The 23,449-nt window shown below is 55.8% G+C and overlaps 7 protein-coding genes across 7 annotated transcripts; 5 read left to right on the top strand and 2 right to left on the bottom strand.

Annotated features, from left to right (window-relative positions):
• Positions 1 to 606: 606 nt before the first annotated feature.
• On the bottom strand, positions 607 to 1,820 carry ColSpa_00982 (uncharacterized protein; the record flags this gene model as incomplete). The annotated part of the gene is given in 2 exon segments (XM_049267194.1): positions 607 to 933; positions 945 to 1,820. The coding sequence occupies 2 exon segments, from the start codon at positions 1,818 to 1,820 to the stop codon at positions 607 to 609; spliced, it is 1,203 nt and encodes a 400-aa protein (XP_049123151.1).
• A 178-nt stretch (positions 1,821 to 1,998) lies between these two features.
• ColSpa_00983 (uncharacterized protein) lies at positions 1,999 to 2,202 on the top strand (the record flags this gene model as incomplete). Its single annotated transcript, XM_049267195.1, has 1 exon — positions 1,999 to 2,202. One exon carries the CDS (start codon positions 1,999 to 2,001, stop codon positions 2,200 to 2,202), a length of 204 nt encoding a protein of 67 aa, XP_049123152.1.
• Positions 2,203 to 4,742: 2,540 nt separating this feature from the next.
• On the top strand, positions 4,743 to 4,961 carry ColSpa_00984 (uncharacterized protein; the record flags this gene model as incomplete). The annotated part of the gene is made up of 1 exon (XM_049267196.1): positions 4,743 to 4,961. The coding sequence occupies one exon, from the start codon at positions 4,743 to 4,745 to the stop codon at positions 4,959 to 4,961; it is 219 nt and encodes a 72-aa protein (XP_049123153.1).
• Positions 4,962 to 7,072: 2,111 nt separating this feature from the next.
• Positions 7,073 to 7,336, top strand: ColSpa_00985 (uncharacterized protein; the record flags this gene model as incomplete). The annotated part of the gene is made up of 1 exon (XM_049267197.1): positions 7,073 to 7,336. One exon carries the CDS (start codon positions 7,073 to 7,075, stop codon positions 7,334 to 7,336), a length of 264 nt encoding a protein of 87 aa, XP_049123154.1.
• A 1,848-nt stretch (positions 7,337 to 9,184) lies between these two features.
• ColSpa_00986 (AIG2-like protein C) lies at positions 9,185 to 9,796 on the bottom strand (the record flags this gene model as incomplete). The annotated part of the gene is made up of 2 exons (XM_049267198.1): positions 9,185 to 9,279; positions 9,376 to 9,796. The coding sequence occupies 2 exons, from the start codon at positions 9,794 to 9,796 to the stop codon at positions 9,185 to 9,187; spliced, it is 516 nt and encodes a 171-aa protein (XP_049123155.1).
• A 1,081-nt stretch (positions 9,797 to 10,877) lies between these two features.
• On the top strand, positions 10,878 to 12,581 carry ColSpa_00987 (transcription-associated protein 1; the record flags this gene model as incomplete). The annotated part of the gene is made up of 3 exons (XM_049267199.1): positions 10,878 to 10,932; positions 11,056 to 11,198; positions 11,250 to 12,581. The coding sequence occupies 3 exons, from the start codon at positions 10,878 to 10,880 to the stop codon at positions 12,579 to 12,581; spliced, it is 1,530 nt and encodes a 509-aa protein (XP_049123156.1).
• A 68-nt stretch (positions 12,582 to 12,649) lies between these two features.
• Positions 12,650 to 22,639, top strand: ColSpa_00988 (transcriptional activator ARO80; the record flags this gene model as incomplete). Its single annotated transcript, XM_049267200.1, has 1 exon — positions 12,650 to 22,639. The coding sequence occupies one exon, from the start codon at positions 12,650 to 12,652 to the stop codon at positions 22,637 to 22,639; it is 9,990 nt and encodes a 3,329-aa protein (XP_049123157.1).
• Between the last annotated feature and the right edge of the window lie 810 nt (positions 22,640 to 23,449).

Genomic DNA, 23,449 nt, shown 5'->3' on the forward strand with positions numbered 1-23,449 from the left:
CCGAAATCGAAATGTCCTGCCGAGTACCGGTATGCGTGCCTTTGACGTTGCTGTACACGAAGGTTTAAGTTATGTCAAACTCTCGGTCCCTTTCGGCTCCACGCAGTCCTTGGCTCAATCCCAGGGACGCCCCTGCAAGACATCAATATGGAGATGTTAGAATGGCCACATCGAATTGTGAGCTCTGTCCTGTTACTGGCTGACATTGTGCACTTTGGCATAAGACGAGTTTTGGAGCTTCGATATAAGTGTGCATGGAAGCTGAGTGAGCTCAGCTTGTGTGAAGTAAAGTTCAGTAGTTTTCCAGGGAACAGCTCGGTTCATCACGTCGTGTCACATGGTGCATATGGAATGGAGGATTTGGTGATGGTTATGCTATTGATGTCACGCTTCTTGCTCATGATAGCAGATACAAGCATCTAAGCCCTCTTGGGGCATGCAAAAGTGTATGTACAGAAAAATGGTAGAAAATGTCCGAAGAAAACAAACGCCGCAGATCTTTGTGCCGTAACATGTATGTCGATCGCTAATTTTTATCCAATGTGCCCCGAGGTATCATATCCCGTAATGCCAAGCCGTTCATAAAAGTGTTCGCCATCAACCAGCTTAGGCGGAACGGAAGCGAAGGGAGCGCTGGCGCAGAGCGCGCTTGCGACCATTTCGGGTCACAACCATGTTGAGGTTGGAGCCCATACCGGCGGAGCAGGAGGTACCGCCGGCAAGCTGCTGGACAGCTGACCAAGTGCCGCTGGCGCAACGCTGAAAGGAGCTGCCACCGACACAGTTCCACGCTCCCTCATCCGTGCAGGCAGAGCCAACAGTCTGGGCACCAGCGCCGGTCGAAGGGGTCTCAGTGCCGTTGCCAGAGCCGCTGCCAGTGCCGGAAGAAGGGGCGGCGGAGGGGGCAGCGGAGGGAGCAGCGCTGGGGCAGCGCTGGGGGTGACCGCAGGTGCCTTGGAGGCAGAGGCGGTAGGAGTCGCGGAAACGCCACCGTTGTTAGCAGGGACGGTGATGAAGACACCACCGGGGATAGCGGCGCTGGCAGTAGGCTTGGAAGAGGCCGGGGCGGAGGTGGGAGCGGCAGTGGTGGCACCACCATTAGCTGCGGTGCTTGTAGGAGCGGGAGAGCCAGAGCCACTGCCAGAGCCACCGCCACATGCAGCCGGGGGAGCCTTGAGAACCGAGGCGTCGCCAAACTTGTCAACAGAGGTGCCGGGGTTGGGGAACTGGACATCGGTGCCCTCCACGGTTTCGCAGTTGCCGATGTTAGCAACGAACATGTCAGGGAGGGCGTTGTAAGCCTCCTTGGAGCCCTCGGATCCGGTGATGGTGACAGGTCCGCAGTTCATGTACATCTCGCGGTTGCCGACCTTGTTGAACCAGGTCCAAGCAATGGTGCCGTTACCGGCAGGCATGTCTTCAGGGATGGTGAAGTCGTACTTGTCCGCGTTGATTTGGTTGGCGTTGTCGCCGAGGTTGCCAGCGGCGTTCTTGGCAGGGCAACCACCCTCGATGGACTTGATGACCTTCCAGACGCTGTTCTTGTCGGGCTTGGCGTCGTAGGTGATGGAAACCTGGCAAGATCCACCGCCGTGGACAGCGGAGCCGATGAACGCAAGCTCACCGGTGGCACCCTGAGCGTAGACGTTGGAAGCACCAGCGGCGTTGTAACTGCTAGACTTGCAGGGGAAATTCGCACCGTTTGCCAGAAGAGGGCTGTTGTCCAAGTTGGCAGCATCGTAAGGCACAGGCGAGCTCATCTTCATGTGGGCGCTGGCAACAGTGGCCAGGCCGAAGGCAATGATTGCTTTGGTGTACATCTTGAGTTTGTCGTGGGTATTGTTGGTTGGGTTGTGAAATGAGAATCTAAACGTTCCGGACGTAGAATCTCAGTATCGTGTCGGTGTCGTTGTGACTGTAAGTTGAATGTTTTTCCGAAGAATGGTTTGAATGACACCTTTTAACCACGTTAGTCTTCAACTCGACTTGGTTCTTGACATGACCCAGCATCTTCTCGACGACAGCGCATTCGTTCCTCAACAGGCCCGACTCGAAGCGACCAGCCACAACGGTAACAAGCCCGGTGTGACCAGTCCGCCGAAGAATGGCATTGTGTGTGATACGATGGGGCCCGCGATGTTGAACAATGGCACGGAAGCGGGGCTAGGTGCCCAGGACCGCGTGCCGTCCCCTCTGCTGTAACATTCCATGTACTTACAGTGTCTTCTCGCTTTGTCTGCTGGTGAGCTTGGACGTGGCGGGGCTGTTTCAATAAAGAGTTTGGAGAGAAGGTTGAGAATCGGATAGTCGATAGGTCTCGAAGATTCGTTGTGTTGTTCGTTTGTTCCGAAAAGGATGGAAGTGCACCAGGCGAGTTGGAGTGGAAGTTTTTGAAAAAAGAACTAAGGACTAGCCTTGTTGAATGAGAGATGAGAGAAGGTAAGATGTCGAAGAGACAAACTCTTTCAAGCTCACTGAAGGAATGTGAGAAGACGTGATGGTCCGAGAGGATGGGGAGTAGAATGGGATTGTGAGGTTGGACGAGGCCGGGTCTTATAATACCCAAGACAGGCCAAAGAATGTGATGGGATCGAAAGTAGTGACAGACAGGGCCCACGGGCAGAATATGCCGAGCTTAGAGAGCGACTAGAGATGAATACGGAAAAGGAGAGGCAAAAAGCAATAAGCACGGCTGCAGAGAACGGCGGTAATCCCAGAACGACTGGAGAACGATGGACTGGAGGTCGGACCGGAGGATGGAGAGCTGGATAGATCGGTCCACTTGGGACGGGAGAGACATGGCGTTCTTTTTAGACAGGCGTTGAGGCTATGGACCAGTCAAGACCGGGCATGGGCATCAGCCCAAGGGGATTCGAGGCATGGTGGATCGACCGAGAGGGACAGGGGCAGGCCGTTGAAGATGGAGAAGCATAGACTTGAGACTATGATAGGCCGGAGACGTGCCCCTCGGCTTGTTTCGACACGGCACAAAAAAGACCGGACTAAACATTCTTGTGGGTGGGCAGGGGTGGGAAAAGATGGAAGGGGGAGCCATGGACCGTGGACCATGGACCATGGAGCACCTGGAGCTGGGCTGCTGTCTGCCTGTCAACTTTGACTAAGACCTCGCGGTAGCGACTAAGACGGTAAGACCATGCCAGGTCCTTGGGGGATAGATGGACGTGAGTGAGTGAGTGAGTGTGTGTGTGTGTGTGTGGGTGTGTGGGCATGTAGGGACGGGGACCTTGCAGCAAGGCGCGCATGGTGCGTTGCGCTGCGTGCTTTTCGAGAGACGGAATGCCCCTGACTAAACTTGTCTAAGGAGGAGCCAAGGACAGCCAAAGGCGGGGGAGAAGGGAGGGTGTTCTCGTGCGTGTCTATGGACCAGCGTCAAAAGTGGTATAGGGAGTATAGGGAGGGATTGGTGAGGAATTTTCCAAGCTGTCGTTGATGGAGAGGGCTGAATGGCTGGGACGATGTGGGAAGAGAGACAAGTGACACCGAGGAGACAGGCACCAAGGTAGACTAGGGGGGTGGAGGGGAGGTCCGGGACAGGGGACAGGGAGCAGGAAGCTAGAAAGCAAGGAGCATGGGTGCACATTGTGGATTCTGGACTTTCGAGCCCCACCAGACAACGAGATACGTACTCTTCCCTTTCCCGTCCAGGAACGAGGTCCCATTGGCTGCTCTGTGCACGCTAACGGAGGAGAAGAAGAGGATATGCTTGGCTTTCGGTACGTACCGCGCGGGCGCAGGCTAGTCGGCGTGCTGTGCATCTCAGTCGGGAAAGGGGGGGGGGGGGGGGGGGGGACGGGAGAGGTACGTAGGATGTGTGCAACCATGTGGTTCCTTTTGGTGGTTTGATAGCAGCCTCTAGTTGCTTTAGAACGATGGTAGGAACACTGAAGCGCTGAAGGTGCAGCTTCCAAGACAGGAGAAGCACCAAAATGGCGGCAACTACTGCAAGGCACCATCTCTACAATGATCACAGCATGCAGTAGTAGTGGCAGTACTGTTGAGAGTTAGAAACGGTTGACGGGCATCCATCCCCCCACCCCAAGTTGCAGTACATGCATGGCAGCGTTGCCCTGAGCCACCTGGTGTTCTTGGTTCCCGTCATTGCTAAAAGCATTCATCCATACTATCTTAGTGTACGCATGCCACCCTCTCCGACGGCTCGAGTCTAGAATAGAAGGGGCTCTGGCGCTGCAGTCATCCCGCACAGCGGACGCGTAATGGGCGATTTACCTCGCAGCGATTATTACATTTTCTGGCAGCGAACAGACAGCAACACGGCGGCTCGTTGCTGACTGGGTGCCCTCGGCAGCTGGACCGTATGCACTGACTGGGCTGGAGTCAGATCGCCAGAAGGCGAAGAGCCCTTTCGGAATCAATGCAGTCCAGTCCAGTCCGATCCAGACCGTCGCCCATTTTGGCAACAGGCGGCCTCCAATCAGGACATGCCGAACCTTGGATTCGGAGACTGGGTGGTGATCCAGCGGCCAGCTCCTGCGGCCTCGCTCACCCAACGCCTTGGTGGCGGCCACTCAGATCCCTAGCATACCCTCGCAAAAGATACGTCACGATGCGGCGCAAACTTGCCTCACCACATTGGCTACTGGGACCCAGAGAACCCTTTTCGGACGCTCACCTCGTGAAATCTCCAGTTGTTCGTGTCGTGTGGGACAGAGTGCCCCCTGTCGACGACTTGGGTGCGCAGGGGTCGATGGGAGTCATTCCTGATGGAGACTAACGCCAAAGAGGGGCAAGGGGGCACAAGACCCGGCAACGACTGGGGACTGGCCTTCGATGGTGTCGCCGCCGCTGTCGCGCTGCGAGCCCCTCCTGTCCAACGGGAGCTGCGCACGCACAACGCGGGTGATGGGGGCACGAAGTCGAGGAGGGAAGAAAATCCCAGGGTCAGGGATCGGGACTGGCGGGCGGAAAGCAAGAGTCGCTAAACCACCCACTGCTTTCGGCAAGGAACCTGATGAGCAAGGGGCACAAAAGAGGAAGAAAGGGGCAGACGATGTCCAGTGACTGGTTCGTCGAGTGAGTTCGACGGCATTCCTGTTCCCAGACGGTGAACTGGGCGGGGACTCGACCTCAGGCCAAGACAAGAACTTTTGGGACCAGCCATCAGTCCACGGTCCGCACCGTTTGTCGGAATGGGTCGAGTGAAGAAACAACAGAACCAGGCGACAAAGTGTTCCAGTCAAGCCGAAAACGAGACATGGAAACGGGCATCTGGAACCGGTGAGACTGTAACGCAGAAACGTTGGCACGGGCGCCCACCTCTTTCCGCCCACCCAACTCCCAACTCCCAACTCACCGATACACCGAGAGACAACTGGCGCGCCGTGCAAGAGAGACACGCAAAGGGAATGAATGTCGTGTGCGTAGGTAGTGCGTGCCAGCCAGGCTCCATCCCTCCACCCATTGTGCGCATTGTCAGAACAAACTAAGCCAAGCCTCAATATGGACAGAGAGGCACGTTGATCGACGTGATTGTCCCGAGTCAGTTATGGGTCATCCCCGTCGAGAAAAAAATAGAGACTGAGTTGAGTTTTCGGTTGACCAGCTCCGTGTGCTCTTGGTCGACCTCGGTATTCCCGCGCCCTGGCCCTTGGGCTATGCAACGCCAGCATGGCCATTTCTAGGGTAGAGTTGAGTGGGGTATTGCCTACGGATCAAGGACAGGAAAGTGGGAGCATCACTGTAGTGTAGGTAGTGTATAACTGCGCAGCCGTGGACTGCGGCTGCTTGCCCACATGTCTCTCTTTCCACGTCATACATGAAAGTCGCTTCCCGGCCAATTCGCGGTGGCAGTGTACTTTCTGCCTGAGTTGTTGGCCCAGTAGTGGGGACGCCGAGGTACAAACAAGGTATGTGTACCGTACGTAGTGCAAAGACGTTTGAATGGGTACAGCTAAGAGGCGTGCTCAACGTTGAAAAAATGAAAAAAAGAAGAAAAAAACCGACGGCGACCAGCCGCTCTCCACCGATATCAGGGGAAAAAAAAACCAAGAAAGAAGGAACAGTGAGCGCGGGGCTTGCGGCAGCCACTCATTCATGTCGTCTTCCACATTTTTCTTTTCGACTTCCAGTACCGAGACCTTCCAGGTTGACGTACATACATACCTACCGGTAGTACCTACACTACCTATACCTATCGTACAGGCCACAGAACCCCCTGAACATCACGACCTGCCCATCTGGTTCCCCGCTAAATCGGAGAGGGGCATTTGAGCAGATCCTCCTGCGCAAGTGCAGGGGCAAAGACCACCGACACGGCGTCGACAGGGGATTATAATCCTCGCTTGCCAGGGGGCATCACAACCCCCGGCTAGGAGCCCTCATGTCCACACAATTGAGGCCTTTTCCACATCCTTCGTCCTTCGTCAATCGCGGTCGAAGTCCCTAGGTAGGCTAATGGCTCACGGCTCGTGGCACATGCTACGTTGTAGCGCACACAGGGTCTTGGGGGCCATTCGTCTCCTTCTCGGGGGACAGGTGACACTGCTGGAGCCCAGCCCCCCTGCGTAGAAGCGAGGATGTGAAACGAGCCCAGTTTCACGACACCCCAAGTCCGTCTCCTTTCGGACATTGAGCTCCCAGCCTGTGAACCACTGACAGCGAATCAATCCACTGTCACATCGCACAGTTGACGACCGACGGTGGGAATGCGAAGGGACCATATGGTTCCTGGCTATTGCCAGCTAAGCTTTTTTGACCGTTTGTTTCTTCAGGCAACATTTCACATCGCGCGGGAGAGCGGGAAGCGGAGAGGGCTCGACACCAGGTGGCATCGCATGCATGGCCAATGCGAGTGCGAGGGAGAGGAGATGCGATTCAAGCCAGGCTCGCCGGGGCCAGTCGTTTTTTCCCTTTGTCGACCAAGGAACCCGACGTCGTCACAACGACCCCCTTCGCGTTTGGGGTAAGCGCTCTGGAAACGAACAACGAACGTCGTTTGCTGAGAACCTGTCACGGCCTGTCAGCTGTTCCCTTTTTTCTTCTTTTTTTTTCTTTCGCGCGCCGGGTTGCCTTGACGTCGGCCTGTCGTTTGACGATGACCGGACGACGCGACGACGACTACGACGACAACGACGACGACGAGTGCGCCAAAGCCCTCGGGCTTCACCCCTCGTCAGCTGTGCCCTCTGCAGCCAACGATGCAGCCCGTCGTCCCGTTGTTACTCTGGCACGTTCGTCCCCCCCAAGACCCGAAGCACCCAAGCACATCGACCTGAACCCTGCCGGCCTAGTCGCCCCGGCCTTTGCCCGACCGTGGTGGGACATTCCACCGGCTGTCTTCCACTGCCACGTTGGGTGATCGCCACCCCGTGCCCACTATCCAATTCCCGGATGGTTAAGGCCCGAACTCCACGGCCGAGTGGATACAACACTGACAGGGCTCGCGGAAGAAGAGGCTCATCGCAGAAGGAGACGAAACTCGTTCGTTGTCGTCGTTTGGCTGCTTCATCGGGAGCTGCGCGCGGCACAGTACACTAGTGTGCTGTACGTACACCACTTCCCTGCCCATGCACATCTTCATCTGCCTGCCCTGGTCGAGGCTTGTGTCGTCCGAACATTTTCGACAAATGCCTCCCTCTGCCTTCTTTCCTCTGGCCCGTCCACGACCGTGTTGCTGCCTCCCCTGAACATCGCAGCTGGTTGGGCACAGGGCATTTGAGCCTGGCTCGGTGAGCGCCGTTTTGGCAGAAGATCCGAGGGGGGGGAAGGTGCTAACTCTGCGAAGGGAGGCACTTTGGGGTCAGCGCCGTTTGTCTTCTCACACATGTTCGGACGATCTAGCAGAACCGAGTCTCGTACTTGCGACACTGATCAACCACCAGCGTACACAGCCCAGTGCTGTACCAGCTACGAAACGACGCCGTCCCGCGGTGCGCATGAATGCCCCAGTGTGGCTTCGACAGACTAATTCCCACAAGCTCGCCCCTCGCTAACACCTTACTCTACTCTTTTCTAGCAGCCCAGTCGCCGTCGACTAAAGTCAAGGGTATCAGCACATATTAATCTCGAGGGGGCCCCCAGCGAACACCGTTTTCAGCTTCTGAGCATGAAAGATCGCCTCTGAGCCACAAGAAGATCGGATCACTATGTATTCCAGGGCGACGCCACCGCAATCGCGCCCATGCGCCCCTGTTCGGGGCCACTTTACAGGCAACGCCTGTGGCTCTGTGTGGCTTCCCTGCCCTCCTTCGCCTGTCGGAGCCACAGATCTCGTATTCCATGTGGCTAATTCTTCGTGCTACCCGAGAGGGACAGCTTGCGGTACGTGGCACCGCATATCCGTGCTCTCGGACAGTTCGCCTCATTTTGTGCCACACAACTACAGGTAAAACAGATAGGATCGATAATGGTTCTTTCTCATTCATCATCGGATGCCTCTCACAGCATCCCTGCCCAGCTGGAATCCCGCGTTGCAGAGTCAGCCGCGACCGGCATTCCCGGCTCTCCCAGTGGCTAGAATGTGGGGCAGCATTGTTCACGAGGCGGCACTTTACACGCCGTTTGGCCTTTACAGCGCGCCAGCGTCTGTTCTGGAGCTAGTGGTCTGTAAGTGTTGTGGCTCGTTCGCTATGGCATGATTTCAGCCGCTCGACAGGATCCAGCTTGCATGTCACTCAAGAGGCTTGCATAAGCGTGAACCCCGTAAAGCCTTCTGTCTGGCCAGCGAGTATTAGTCCGACCTTGACCTTGATTGCCGCCAATATCGCCAGGGCTGCTTCACAGATTGATGAATCTGCCCTTGAATGGTCGCATTGCCGCCCGAATTCGGCCGGGCCATGACGACAACGACGACATCACATCACTCAGCTCGTCGCTTCCAGGGGGGGCGGCCGTGCTGCAGTCCTGCGGGCCAAGGCTGGCGGCAGTCGTCGGGGCATGACTGGTAAACATCATGTTCTATTTGCTGTCATCACGTCCTTGTTTCATCTATCCATGGGCATCGTAATTGTTGTGTCTTGTTGTCATGTGGGCGGTGGCACCTTTTCTCTCCAATGCCGTGAGCCGTTGCTGACTTGTCCGCCTCACACCGCCCAAAGGGGCCCAGTCGCAGACCTGCGTCAGCCGCCTGACGTGGGAGCCCATCAAATAATGCCGTTTGCCGCCATACAAGAAAAGAGAAAAGGCATGCTGCCACGGGTTTCCTGGTCTAGGCACCGCCTTGCTTGACCGCATCGTCCTTCTCGTCGTGGCCCTTGGCGTCCTCGTGCTCGATCTTCTCAAATTCCGCAAAGTCATCGCAGCCTGGAGGCGGTTATCCACATGTTAGCAACGGCATGACCCAGAAGCGCCGGCTTTGCCCCGTCATCACGTCCATTTGGCGAAGGGGGGACGTCTCACCCTCAAAGACGTAGCTCTCGCGCGTCCAGACGTGCATCTTTTCCTTGCGGAACTCGTCAAACGACCACTCCCGGCGCTCCAGGAATTCTGGGCGCTTGTAGATGTAGGCCGTGGCCTCCTTCTCCTCCTCGTCCTCGCCGCCGTCCACACCACCCCGGACCTTGACCTTGACGATCCTCTTCTCGTACTCGGAGCCCTCGAAAAAGTCGAGCTTGCTGACGTTGGCGTCCGTGAGGCCCGTCGCGTAGATGCCGAGCACGGAACCGCCGTCATCGGGGATCATGCCGGGGTAGTCGGCGAACTGGACGCGGTGGCGCGTGAAGCCGGTCAGCACGGCCGGAGTGAAGGTGTAGAGGTTCTTGATGGCCTGGGGCGGGTTGCCGTTGCCTTGCACTACGGTGAAGAAGACCTTTGGCTCCATCTGGGGGTGGTGTTAGTGAACGTCACACTCGACTTGTCGACGCCATGATTCACTAACCAAGGTGCCTATGCATGACCGTTAGTTATTGATATGCAGAGAAACACTGGGAGCCTACCGTAGAAGAAGGCAGTGTGCGGTCCACTCATATTGACGGTGTTGGGCTGTCGTGATACACTAGGCTGTGATACTGTGATGCTTGTGAGTTGGCTGACCTCCAAAAATAACGCACCGAGCTTGTGTGTTTGTGGAACAGATCGTTGAAACACAACTCTCTTCCTGTACTAAATGATGTAGACTCTAAAATATGGTGTTTACTCACCGGCGCCTACTGAGATCTGGTGGTATCTTTCTGTATACCACGTCAAGCGGGACAGTGAGTTGACGTAGAAAGTGTAAAAAGGCAAGACGAAACAGCAGCTCTGTATGCTGGTGGAGGTGTCTGATAACCTCAAAGACAAACGCTCGTTGTTTATTACTTCTCAAATGATCAGAAAACCACACAGAATGAAGGAAGGTGAAGTTGAACAAGTGACTGAAGTGAGAAGTGCGATGCCGGCCCACCCCCGAGCCACCGGCCTCCACCATAATTACGGCCCCGGCGATAAGAGCTTTCCCCAGATACCAGCAAGCCGATAAGCAGGCTATCGCGGCCCGGGCGCTCTCCGAGTGGGTCACTAGTGCCGGATCAATGTTCTTCAATGTCCTAGCGCTAAATGAATTGGCGGCTGCTCCCCCCAGCTTCGCGACTGCCTTTGGGAAATTTGAAAGTTCACGTCGAGCCTGGGCCTGAAATCCATTAAGTCGAGCCGCGCGATCTTGAGCCACTGGGAAGAAACCCTGGTCACCACCCGCCCAAGACATTCGCGAAGGCAATTCTAATAGCAAAATTACCTTCGAGATTCCCAATTCGTTTTCATAAACAGCGATTTTTCTTCCTTCATCTACAAGATACCCCTCCAGCTCCGACGCGCGCGCGCATCTCCGTATTCCAGCCTCGTTGCGAATTGCACCAACCTACGATACCCTGTCCTCCCACGCATGGGAACGAATCACGCGTCCCCAAGGGGCCATTGACGCCGCGATGTCGGGAACGACAATTGACGACGTCGTGAAGCGACTCAGCAGTCCGGAAACGGGTACGATACGACCCCTCGTGCGATGCGATTCCTCGACATCCCGGGACCCCGCCGGGGTGGATGCGCATCTCGTCCATCATGACTTTGCTGACATGTGCCGGTGTTACAGATGCGAGAGTCAAGGTAGAGGCGGCGACTACCTTGCGCGACAGCTTAGACCACTACACGGCCGGTCCCATATACCCCCCTTCCTGAAGCGATTGGTGCCGATATTCATCGCCATCCTCCGAGGACCATGCATCTTCCAGAGCAACTCCCCGGAGCAGGTGAGCTGCCCCGCATCAAACCCGATCGAGCGCCGCTGACATGATTCAAAGAAACTACGAAACTGCATCTTAGAGGTCCTGCATCGACTGCCAACGACGCCGTCCCCGACCGAACCATTCGAACCGTACGCCGAGGAGGTTGTCGACTTGCTGATGCAGCTGGTCCGGACGGACAATGAAGAGAACGCGACACTATGCGTCAAAATCATTTCTGATGTCATGCGACATCAACACAAGGTGCTGGGCAGCAAGGTCCAGGCCTTCCTCAGCCTGATCCAGGAGCTCTTCGAGCAGATGGAGAAGGTCGTGCGCGAGCAGCTGGACAACACATCCATTTCGACCGCATCCAACTCTGGCGCCCCATCAACGCCAGGCAGCTCCCAGACGAACTTCCAGTCGCCTCGTCCCGGTTCGCCCGTTGCCTCGGTCACAGATCTCGGCCCGGATCCACAGCAACAGAACAGGCTCCTGCTGAAGGGGATGCAGTCCTTCAAGGTCCTGTCGGAGTGCCCCATCATCGTGGTCTCCGTCTTCCAGGTCTACCGGAACACAGTTGCTGCCAACGTCAAGGCCTTTGTTCCTCTGATCAAGGGATTCCTCTGCCTCCAGGCAAGCGCGCAGAAGCAGGCCCATGCCGATGCCAAGGCCAAAGGACAGATCTTTACCGGAGTGAGCCCGTTGATCAAGAATCGTGCTGCCTTTGGGGAGTTCATCACAGCTCAAGTCAAGACGATGAGCTTCTTGGCCTACCTGCTGCGTCAGTACTCGCAACAGCTGACCGATTTCCTGCCGACCCTTCCCGAGATCGTGGTACGACTCTTGCAGGACTGCCCTAGAGAAAAGTCCAGCGCACGGAAGGAGTTGCTTGTGGCGATAAGGCACATTATCAACTTCAACTTCCGCAAGATCTTCTTGCCCAAGATTGACGAGCTCTTGGACGAGAAGACATTGATTGGCGACGGACTGACCGTCTACGAGACGATGAGGCCGTTGGCATATAGCATGCTTGCCGATCTGATTCACCACGTTCGCGACAGTCTCACCCCGGAACAGATCCGCAAGACAGTCGAGGTCTACACGAAAAACCTCCAAGACAATTTCCCGGGCACGAGCTTCCAGACCATGAGTGCGAAGCTGCTCCTGAATATGGCGGAATGCATCGCCAAGATGCCCAACAAGGTCGACGCACGGCACTACCTCATCATGATCCTCAACGCTATCGGCGACAAGTTCGTGGCCATGAACCGACAATACCCTAATGCAGTGAAGCTTTCGAGACTCTACGCCCAGCAAATCGCTGACGGAACCCAGGACAGCTACCTTGCGGATAAGGACCACCCCCTGACTGGGACGAGACAGATATTTTCACTGCTATGCCCATAAAGACATCAAACCCAAGGGACAGAGGCGCGGACCCCGTTGTGGACAACAAGTTTTTGTTCAAGAACCTGATGAATGGTCTCAAGAATACCTTCTACCAGTTGAGGACATGCAATGTCAACAACGTCATCGACGTGCAGAATGCTCCAGCGCACTGGCAGGATGTCGCCTATGGCTTCACCGCCGAGGAGGTTAATGTCGTGGTGAAGCTGTTCAGAGAGGGCGCTTACGTGTTCCGCTACTACGAAATCGAAAAGCCGGCTACTGAGTCCCAGTACATGTCTCCTGTGGAGTATATGGCCAACTTCTACATGGTGTCTAGTAGCAAGGAGGAGAAGGATCTCCTCGAGACGTTTGCCACTGTCTTCCATTGCATCGACCCAGCGACTTTCCACGAAGTCTTCCAGCAGGAGATTCCTCATTTGTACGAAATGATCTTTGAGCATACCGCCTTGCTTCACATCCCTCAGTTTTTCCTCGCTAGCGAGGCTACTTCACCTAGCTTTTGCGGTATGCTTCTGCGCTTCTTGATGGAGAGAATCGACCAAGTCGGTTCGGCGGACGTGAAAAAGTCATCGATTCTCCTGAGGCTTTTCAAGTTGGCTTTCATGGCGGTCACGCTTTTCGCAAACCAAAACGAGCAGGTGTTGCTTCCTCACGTTGTGGACATTGTCACCAAGTCGATTGAGCTGTCAACTAAGGCTGAGGAGCCCATGAACTACTTCCTGCTCTTGCGATCGCTGTTCAGGAGCATCGGTGGCGGCAAGTTCGAGCATCTCTACAAGCAGATTCTCCCTCTGCTTGAAATGCTGCTGGATGTCCTCAACAACCTGCTCATGGCAGCAAGGAAGCCCGCCGAGCGAGATCTCTACGTGGAGCTGTGCCTGACGGTGCCCGCACGACTTAGCAACCTGCTCCCCCATCTCAGCTTCCTCATGCGGCCCTTGGTTGTCGCTCTGCGAGCTGGCACAGATCTTGTTGGTCAAGGCCTGAGGACTCTGGAGCTTTGTGTTGATAACCTTACCGCGGACTATCTTGATCCCATCATGGCTCCTGTGATCGACGAGTTGATGACGGCGTTGTTCGACCACCTCAAGCCACACCCCTACAGCCACTTCCATGCTCACACGACGATGCGCATTCTGGGAAAGCTTGGAGGCCGGAATCGGAAGTTCATGACCGACGCGCAACCTCTTACTTACAAGGAGTACGCCGACGACCCGACCAGCTTTGATCTCCGACTCATCGGCTCCAAGAGGGACAGGGCCTTCCCGGCAGAGACGGGCGTCGACATGGCCATCAGGAAGCTCATGGAGCAGCCAAAGGGCACTAAGGGCAACCAGTCTCGGCAGTACGACGGATACTACAAGAAGCAGTCCTTCAACTTCATCAAGTCGCAGCTCAAGATGCGAATTGGCTTCGAGAACCTGCCCGACGACCTTCCAAGGCTCTTGCGTCTCCAGGCTCAGGACCTCATCAGCAGAAAGATCGACTTTGACTTTTCTGCGTTTGAGACGTCTGACAAGGAGCGATCCATTCCCAAGAAGGACGAGCAGGACGATCTCGTTCGACGTTTGTTGAAGGCAGTCATGTTTGCCGAATCCTTGCCAGAGTTCAAGGAAGACGCACAGGCGTTCCTCATGAACCTCTGCAAACACTTTACAATCATTGAGGTTGGCCGGGCCTTGATCGACGTCAAGCGAAACTACAGCCCGTTCGACCCTAACGCCGGAGAGGGCCCACTCTTTATTGATACCCGGGTACTCTCTGATGCTATTGTGGAATCGTTGGCTTCGGATCACCCAGAGGTTCGAGAGTCTGCGCAACGCGCAATCCGCGAGGTGTACGACTCTGCCGCTACAATCTTTGGGTCTCAGCAGAGCGTCGCCAGGCTGCCTTTCTTCAACAACCTGAGCGCGACCTTCTGCCACGGCTGCTACGAAGAGGAATGGTTCACCAAGACTGGTGGCTCGCTCGGCATCAACTTCCTGCTCACTGAGCTGGATCTGGGCGACCAATGGATCACGAGCAAGCAGATTGAATTCATTCGGTCGCTCATGTACGTCATCAAGGACATGCCCCAGGACCTCCCGGAGAAGACTAGAAGATCTGCTCAGGTCACCCTGGAGACCTTGCTGCAGAGGATCACGAAGAACATCAAGAAGGAGGATGCGTTGCCCCAACAAGCCCCGGGCCAACCACCGCAGCAGAGATCTCGTCTCCCCCAAATCTGCATGCAGTTCAACACGGAACTGGCACATATGAACCGCCACGTCCGCGAGACTGCGAAGCGATCCCTTGAGCTCATTGCCAAGGCCGCCAACTGCGCGGTCTGGGAACTGATCGAACCCTACAAGGAGCGATTCCTTCAGCCCATCTACTCCAAACCTCTCCGCGCGCTGCCGTTCCCTATCCAGATCGGTTACATTGACGCGATGACTTATCACATGACTCTAAGAAAGGAATGGGTTACCTTTGACGACAACTTGACCAGATTGCTCATGGAGTCCCTCGCTTTGGCCGACGCGAGTGATGAATCCCTGGCCAACAAGCCAGGAGAATTTAGGACGCACGAATACATCGTCAACCTCCGAGTAGCGTGCATCAACATTCTCAGCACTGCCACCAGCTTCGAAGAGTTCGCTCCGCTCAAGCAAGGCAGCAACCCCACTCGTTCCAAGATCGTCTCGGTCTTCTTCAAGTGCCTGTACTCAGACTCGAAGGCCACCATCGACGCAGCCAACAGCGCGCTTAAGAACACTCTCGAGGCCCATCAGAAGCTTCCCAAGGACTTGCTGCAGGGTGGCCTCAGGCCGGTGCTTGCCAGTCTCCAAGATCCGAAGAAGCTCACTACTCACGGTCTTGACAACCTTGGTCGGCTCTTGAAGCTGCTTACCACGTACTTCAAGGTCGAGATCGGAGCGCGTTTGCTCGACCATGTAAAGGTCCTCGCGGATCCTACCGTTCTCCAGCAGCTCTCCTTCACCTTCTTCGAGCAGCATCCTCAGATGAAGGTTGTAGCCGCAGTCTTTAACATCTTCCACCTTTTGCCCCCGCAGGCAGAGGGGTTTAAGCAGCGTCTCATCGACCTGGCTCTGGAGTTGGAGGAGAAGCTTCGCCGAACACACGAAAGTCCTTTCCGCGCGCCCCTGTACAAGTTCATCAACCGGTATCCCAACGAGGTTTGGAACTTCCTCCTGCCTAAGCTTGACGATCTCAAGTATGGACGCTTCCTGTCCCAAGTCATCCGCCATCCCGAGAGTGGTCCGCTTAGAGAAACGGTGTCTTCCAACGTCCAGGCTTTGATCGATTTCTGCAACACCACCATTACGCAGAACAAGGATACAAAGTTCGTTGCAGTCGTCAATGCCGTCCACATCCTGCACTCCCTCACTGTGTCGCCCGGAACGGACACTTGGTTGGAGAAGAAGGAGCACCTTAACTGGTTGAAGCAGGTTGGCAGGGAGTTGGAAAAGCAGATGCGGGCTCATACACTCGCGCCCAACCTCAGACTCCCGGCTTGCCAAGCGTCGGACCAGCTGATGTCAATCTTCATCAAGTCTTTGGAGCGCAACCCCAGAGATCTCGAGTCTCTCTTCAGCCTGGTGGACTCGGTCACCACGGACGACTTCCGCGCTTCGCAGCCTCTGATCGCCTACATCTACAAGAACGTCATCAGCAGCGACTCGCCTGAATTCTGGAAGGCAACGGTCCTCAGATGTCTCGACGCTTACCCCCAGAAGAACGTCTCTCAAAAGATGAAGTGTTTCTTGCTGCACTACATCGTCAACCCGATCGTCGCCATGGATGTTCAAAGACACTGGAACCAGCCGCCGCAGGCCAAAGGCCGCTTCATGGACAAGACCATCATCGATGCTGTTACGGCGAAGATTTGGAAGACGCACCAGGATACCAGTCAGCATGACAATGACGATCTCACACAGCCCGGCATCGACCACACTAAGTTTGAGGTCCTCCAGCTGTCGGCCATGTTGGTGAAGTACCACTCCGTCATTTTCCAGGAAGCGAGGAAAGACATTATCAAGAGTTGTTGGACCTTTATTCGACTGGATGATGTCATCAACAAGCACGCTGCTTACGTTGTCATCGCCTACTTCATCGCCTTGTACGAGACGCCAGTCAAGATCGTCACCCAGGTATACCTTTCGCTGCTGAGGACGAACCAAAACGAAGGGAGGGCGTTGGTCACTCAGGCTCTGGAGCTGGTGGCCCCCGTCCTGCCGAAGCGCCTGGGAACGCAACCCAACGACCGGAACGCCGGATGGGCGCTGGCTCCTAGGAAGATCCTCGCCGATGAGGGCCAGAATATACAGCAGATGACTAGTATCTTCCATTTCCTGGTTAAGCATCCGGAGCTGTTCTACGAGTCGAGAGACAAGTACGCCATGCTCATCATCTCATCGTTGCGCAAGGTTGCTGCACCACCCAACCCTTCCAACGAGTCCAAGAAGCTGGCGCTCAACATGATGTGGCTCATTTGGCTCTGGGAACAACGTCGCGTTGAAGGCAAGGGAGATGCAGTCTCTCGTTCCATCTCCGAGTCCCCGACGTCCAGGAAGCGGAAGTTGGACAGCGACCAGCCCATGTCGTCTCCTCCTTCAGCTAGACAGAACCCAGAGCGAGCAGAGTATCTCATCCCGCCTATCGGCCGTCAGAAGATGATTAAGTACCTGGTTGAGTTCATCGCTCAGCTCAACGAACGCTACCAGCTCCCGTCTACCCGGGCGAAGGATTCTGCTGCCACCAACGGCCCGGCCATGCCGCCTGCGTCCACCGAGTTGTGCAAGAAGGCCATGAGTCTCTTCTACAACCTTGTCCAGCCCCAGTACTGGGGTGATCTTGACATCGATCTTTTCCCCAACGTCACCGATGTCGTTCTGGCCAGCGACAAGACCCAGAACATCCTCTCTGCCGATCCCTCGGATAAGGAGAAGTTCGACGAGAAGTTCATCACAAACATCATCAACACTCTCCAGGTCGTTCGCATCATCCTGAATTTCAAGCCAGATGAATGGATTGCAAAGAACATGTCAGCGGTCCAGAAAGTCTTGGATAAGTGCTTGAAGAGCGAGAACCCCGAGCTGCAGGACTGCTTGCATCTTGCCGACAAGAAGTACGACGATGGCCGTGACCTAAAGGCGACTATCCAGCGAGTCCTTGATGCTGTTCCGGAGGACGTCCCGATGGAGGATGCCGACGCTGAGGGCGAGCCCGAGTCACAGAATTCCGAGATCATTAACGCCTTGTCATCCATCGCCGGTGAAGCCATGGCAGCAGGCCACTACGGGTCTGGAGTTAACATCCTGTGGTCGTTGGGTAACCGGAAACCTAGCGTCATCGACCAGCACATTCCTGTCCTGATGAAGGCTCTTCAGAGCAAGCTGGCGCGAGAGCATGTGCAGCATTACACTGCTGTCGCCAATCAGGCTGGCATGCCCCCTCGCACGCAGGACCCTAACACGCCGACTGGGGAGATGTCCGCCTACGACCTCGAAATTTCAACAGCACTCATGCTCAAGGCTATTCAAGTCGTTGCATTGCGAATGGAGGTGTTGGGCGACAACCGGCGCCCGTTCCTCAGCGTTTTGGCGACGCTTGTCGAGAAGTCGATGCATATCCCACTCTGCGAGGAAATCCTCAACATGGTGGAAGGCTGGGTCTTCCGGTCTGAAGGCACATGGCCCACTCTCAAGGAGAAGACGGCGGTCCTCCACAAGATGCTTTCTTTTGAGCACCGACAAGATTCTACGATGTTGACCAAGTTTCTGGAGCTGGTCATTCGCATCTACGAGGACCCCAAGATCACCCGAACGGAATTGACTGTTCGCATGGAGCACGCGTTCTTGATCGGCACACGCGCTCAGGATGTAGACATGCGCAACCGCTTCATGGCCATATTCGACAAGAGTCTGTCAAAGACTGCCAGCGCTCGCCTTGCCTATGTTCTCACGTCTCAGAACTGGGACACTCTGGCTGACAGCTACTGGTTGGCTCAAGCCTCACAGCTTCTCCTTGGCGCGGTCGAGTTGAACAATCCTATCCAGTTGCACCACGAAGACTTCAAGACGTTGCCGATCACTCTGCTCTTCTCAGTTCATGCCAAGGACAACAGGGAGCCTGCCAATATGGCGGACGACAAGTTTGACGCCCTGATGAGTGCCCACCGGCGGTTCATGAACGAGCTGGGTGAGGTCAAGGTTCGAGATCTTATCGAGCCTCTGGTCCAACTCCAGCACGTCGACTCGACGCTGGCCCATCAGCTTTGGATCGCCCTGTTCCCCATTTACTGGTCTGCGACGATGAGGGAGGAACGCCACGACCTCGAGCGAGGCATGGTTGCGCTCCTGACAAAGGACTACCATAGCCGCCAGATCGACAAGCGACCGAACGTGGTTCAGTCCCTGCTTGAGGGTGCGGCCAAGGCCTGGCCCGACTGTAAGATCCCGCCGCATGTTCTCAAGTACGAGGCCAAGACGTACGATGCGTGGTACACCGCGCTTGTGCAGCTTGAGAACGCGGCCATCAAGCCAGAGATCGAGTCGGCAGTCGTCCGTGAGAGCAACCTCGACGCACTTGTCGAGCTGTATGCTTCACTGCAGGAGGACGATCTGTTCTACGGCACATGGCGCCGACGATGCCAGTTCGTGGAGACAAACGCTGCGCTGTCCTACGAGCAGAATGGAATGTGGGACAAGGCCCAGAAGATGTACGAGGCCGCCCAGATCAAAGCTCGAACTGGCGTTATTCCCTTTTCCCAGGCCGAGTACGTTCTCTGGGAAGACCACTGGGTTTTGTGCGCGCAGAAGCTGCAGCAGTGGGAGATCCTCCAAGATTTTGCCAAGCACGAGAACTTCCAGGACTTGCTCCTCGAGTGCGCGTGGAGGAACAACACCGAGATGTGGCAGACACAAGAGCATCGCGAGGCCTTGGACAACCTTATCAAGGGTGTTATGGACGCTCCCACACCCCGCCGTGCCTTCTTCCAAGCTTTCATGTCGCTTCTCAAGTTTTACAACAAGCAAGAAACGCCGCAGGACTTTGCCAAGGCGTGCGATGAGGCCATTCAGCTGTCGATCAGAAAGTGGCACCAATTGCCCAAGCGGCTGACCAAGGCACACATCCCTCTGCTTCAGAACTTCCAGCAACTGGTTGAACTTCATGACGCAAGTGTCATCTGTAACAGTCTGGCCAGCACTAACCAGTCCAACTTGGATGTCAAGTCTGGAGAGCTTAAGCTGCTGCTTGGTGCCTGGCGCGACCGTCTGCCCAACGTCTGGGATGACATCACCGCCTGGCAGGATTTGGTCACCTGGCGTCAACACATCTTTGGCCTCATCAACCAGACGTACCTACAGCTGCTGCCACAAGGAGGTGGACAGAACGCCAGCGGCGCCTCGTTCGCCTACCGCGGATACCACGAGACTGCCTGGATCATCAATCGCTTCGCGCATGTTGCTCGTAAGCACAGCCTTCCAGAGGTTTGCATTACGCAGCTAAGCAGGATCTACACCTTGCCCAACATTGAGATCCAGGAAGCCTTCCTTAAGTTGCGGGAACAAGCCAAGTGTCATTACGAGAACCCCGAGGAGCTCACGAGCGGGTTGGACGTGATCAACAACACGAATCTCAACTACTTCAACCCGCCTCAGAAGGCCGAGTTCTACACCCTCAAGGGCATGTTCCTCGAGAAGCTCAAGCAGAAGGAAGAGGCAGACTCCGCCTACGGCACGGCCTTGTACTTCGATATCACTGCGGCCAAGGCCTGGGCCGAATGGGGCTACTTCAACGAGCGCAAGTACAAGGAAGACCCGTCGGACATCAACTCGGCCCGCCAGGCACTTACGTCGTACCTGCAAGCCGCCGGCAGCTACAAGAACGCCAAGTCACGCAAGCTCATTGCTCGCATCTTGTGGCTGCTCAGTCTGGACGATGCCAATGGTTCCATTGCGGCTGGCTTCGACGACTTCAAGGGCGAAACTCCTGTCTGGTACTGGATCACCTACATTCCTCAGCTCATCACTGGCCTCGGCCACAAGGAAGCCCCCAGGGTCCACCAGATCCTGGTTAAGATCGCCAGATCTTATCCCCAAGCCCTGTACTTCCAACTCCGCACCAACAGAGAGGACATGTTGGTCATCAAGAAGAATCAGGAGGCCAAGGAGAAGGCGCGCCAGCGCGCTCAATCTACCGTGTCCAACGGCAAGCCCAGCGCATCGCCCCAACAACCTAAGCAAGACGGCGTTGCGAAGCCAGACGCCTCTGGCTCGAGGCCTGGCACTGCCAGTGGCGGCGACGCGAATGCCTCCGTTAAGACCGAGGGCAACGATGCGAACGGCACTCCTGCTCCTCAGGCCAACGGTACCGGAGACCAGACCGGCGCCGGCCAGAAGAAGCCGCCATGGGAGCTCACCGAGGAGATTATGAGCGCTCTCAAGACTGCTTTCCCTCTTCTCGCGCTGTCGATGGAGACCATGGTGGATCAGATCCAGAAGCACTTCAAGTGCCCGCCCGATGAGGATGCGTACCGTCTCATTGTTGCTCTCCTCAACGATGCGCTGGCCTATGTCAGCCGCATGCCTTCTTCGTTTGCCAAGGACGTCAAGCTTCCCTCGGCCACTGAGACCAACATCACTCGTTTCGCCGAGACGATTCTTCCCGCTCACATCAAGAAGTCGTTCGAGGCCGATTTCGTCGACGTCAAGCCTACGATGTACGAGTACATTCACAAGCTGAGACGCTGGCGCAACAAGTTCGAGGAGAAGCTCGATCGCCGCACTACGCGGGTTTCTCTCGAGGCCTTCTCTCCTCACCTTTCAGAGTTCCGCTACCAGCGTTTCGATGATGTCGAGGTTCCCGGCCAATACTTGCAGCACAAGGACAAGAACCAGGATTTCATCCGCATAGAACGCTTCTTGCCCAACGTTGACCTGGTGAGGTCGATTAGCGCCTCGTACCGTCGTCTCCAGATGCGCGGCCACGACGGAAGCATCCACTCATGGGCCGTGCAGCACCCTGCAGCGAGACACTGCCGTCGCGAGGAGCGCATCTTGCAGTTGTTCAGACAATTGAACCAGACCTTGAGCAGAAGAAAGGAGAGTCGTCGCCGAGACCTCCAGTTCACGCTGCCGCTGATGGTTCCTCTGGCGCCTCACATCCGTATCGTGCAGGAGGACACTTCATACATTACCCTTCAGAGCGTGTATGAGGACCACTGTCGCCGTCACGGCATGTCCAAGGACGACCCTGTGTTGTTCACAATGGAGAAGTTGCGCGGCGTTCTCGACACTAAGAACTCGGTAAGTACTGCCGCAAAGGAACAAGAGCAGTTGTCAGAGCCTAACGATCCGCCACAGAAGCATGCTGAGCAAACCGCGACTGCTCGGCTTGAGGTGTTCCACGCCATTCAGGAGAAATGGGTACCGCAGAACCTGGCCCTGGACTACTTCCAGCGGGCCTTCCCCGACTTTACAGAGTTCTGGCTGTTCCGCAGACAGTTCTCGTACCAGCTTGCGTCGCTCACGTTTATGACGTACATCCTCTACATGCACAACCGCTACCCACAGAAGATCAACATTGCTCGCGGATCCGGAAATATCTGGGGATCGGAGCTCATGGCGTATATGAGCGCTGCGAAGCCCTTCTTCCATAACCCGGAACCAGTGCCCTTCCGACTTACGCCCAACCTGCAGACCCTGATGGGACCGTTGGCGACGGAGGGTATCTTCAGCTGTGCTCTCATGGCCATTGCGCGATGCCTCACAGAGCCCGAGTACGAGCTCGAGCACGCCCTCACGCTCTTCGTGCGCGACGAGATGATCTTCTGGTTCACGAGCTCGCACAGGACCGTCCAGATGACTGAGAACCAGCTCCGCGAGTCGGTGCAGGTCAACAGCGACTCGGTTGTTAAGCGCGCCGTCAGCTTGGCACAGAGCCCTGTCGGCAACTTGCCGGCCAACCAGACGGTTATTGACCTGGTTGCGAAGGCTGTAAACCCTATGAACTTGGCCCAGTGCGATGCACTCTGGATGCCATACTTGTAAGGGGACAACATGTTAAGAAAGAAAGAAAGAAATTAGGAGGGATTAGGGATGGATGTGTGTCTAGACGGATTTCCTGTTGTATGATTTCAGCCAGGCGTTTTTGGGATGCGAAGGGGATGGATGGCTCGGAGGGCATCAGTCTATTATCTGGAGGGAGAGGAGGGAGAAAATAAATGGTTAAGATGACGACTCCCTGTTTGTACTTGTACGGCCGTCTAGCACTAGAACACTGCACACTACCAGTGCACTCACTATATCGAAGCACCATACAGTTTCACACTAATCAGACTGTTTGTCCACTTATCCCGATTGACGTTCGATTTGTCTCGTTAAAGTTTGTGATGATAGGTGATGGCCTGAAAGTAGGTTTTGGATGCAGGCGAACTCCCAACGTAGAGTTTCGGGAGATTCTAGTGGCCGCGATAACAACCGGGGTCGACCTGGCATGGTGGCCGAGACGCACGCCAACGCCAAAGTGCTGAATGACAGTGCCAACACCAGGGATTCGGTGACAGTCCGAACTCGCTTCGCACATGGGCCACATCCCACATTTCTGTCGAGAGCCCCTGTCCACTCACCGCGCGGCGTCGGCGACCGACTGCTCGGGACCCTCCTTATCTACGAGTTGTTCTTGAGCTTCCTTATCGGGGCGCTCCCAGTTCGAGATGGATGACGATTTGTAATCCCGGGGCGAGGGGCCGACTGGGGACAACGGGGTTTGGGCGTGTCACTCACTATCCTAGTCTTCTCGGTATCTTTCCTACGTCCTCGACTTGCTTATCTTTAGTCCTCCCCTCGTTGGATCTCGAG

The sequence above is a fragment of the Colletotrichum spaethianum genome, assembly GCF_022836535.1.
Source record: "Colletotrichum spaethianum MAFF 239500 DNA, contig02, whole genome shotgun sequence".
Taxonomy (NCBI): Eukaryota; Fungi; Ascomycota; class Sordariomycetes; order Glomerellales; family Glomerellaceae; genus Colletotrichum; species Colletotrichum spaethianum.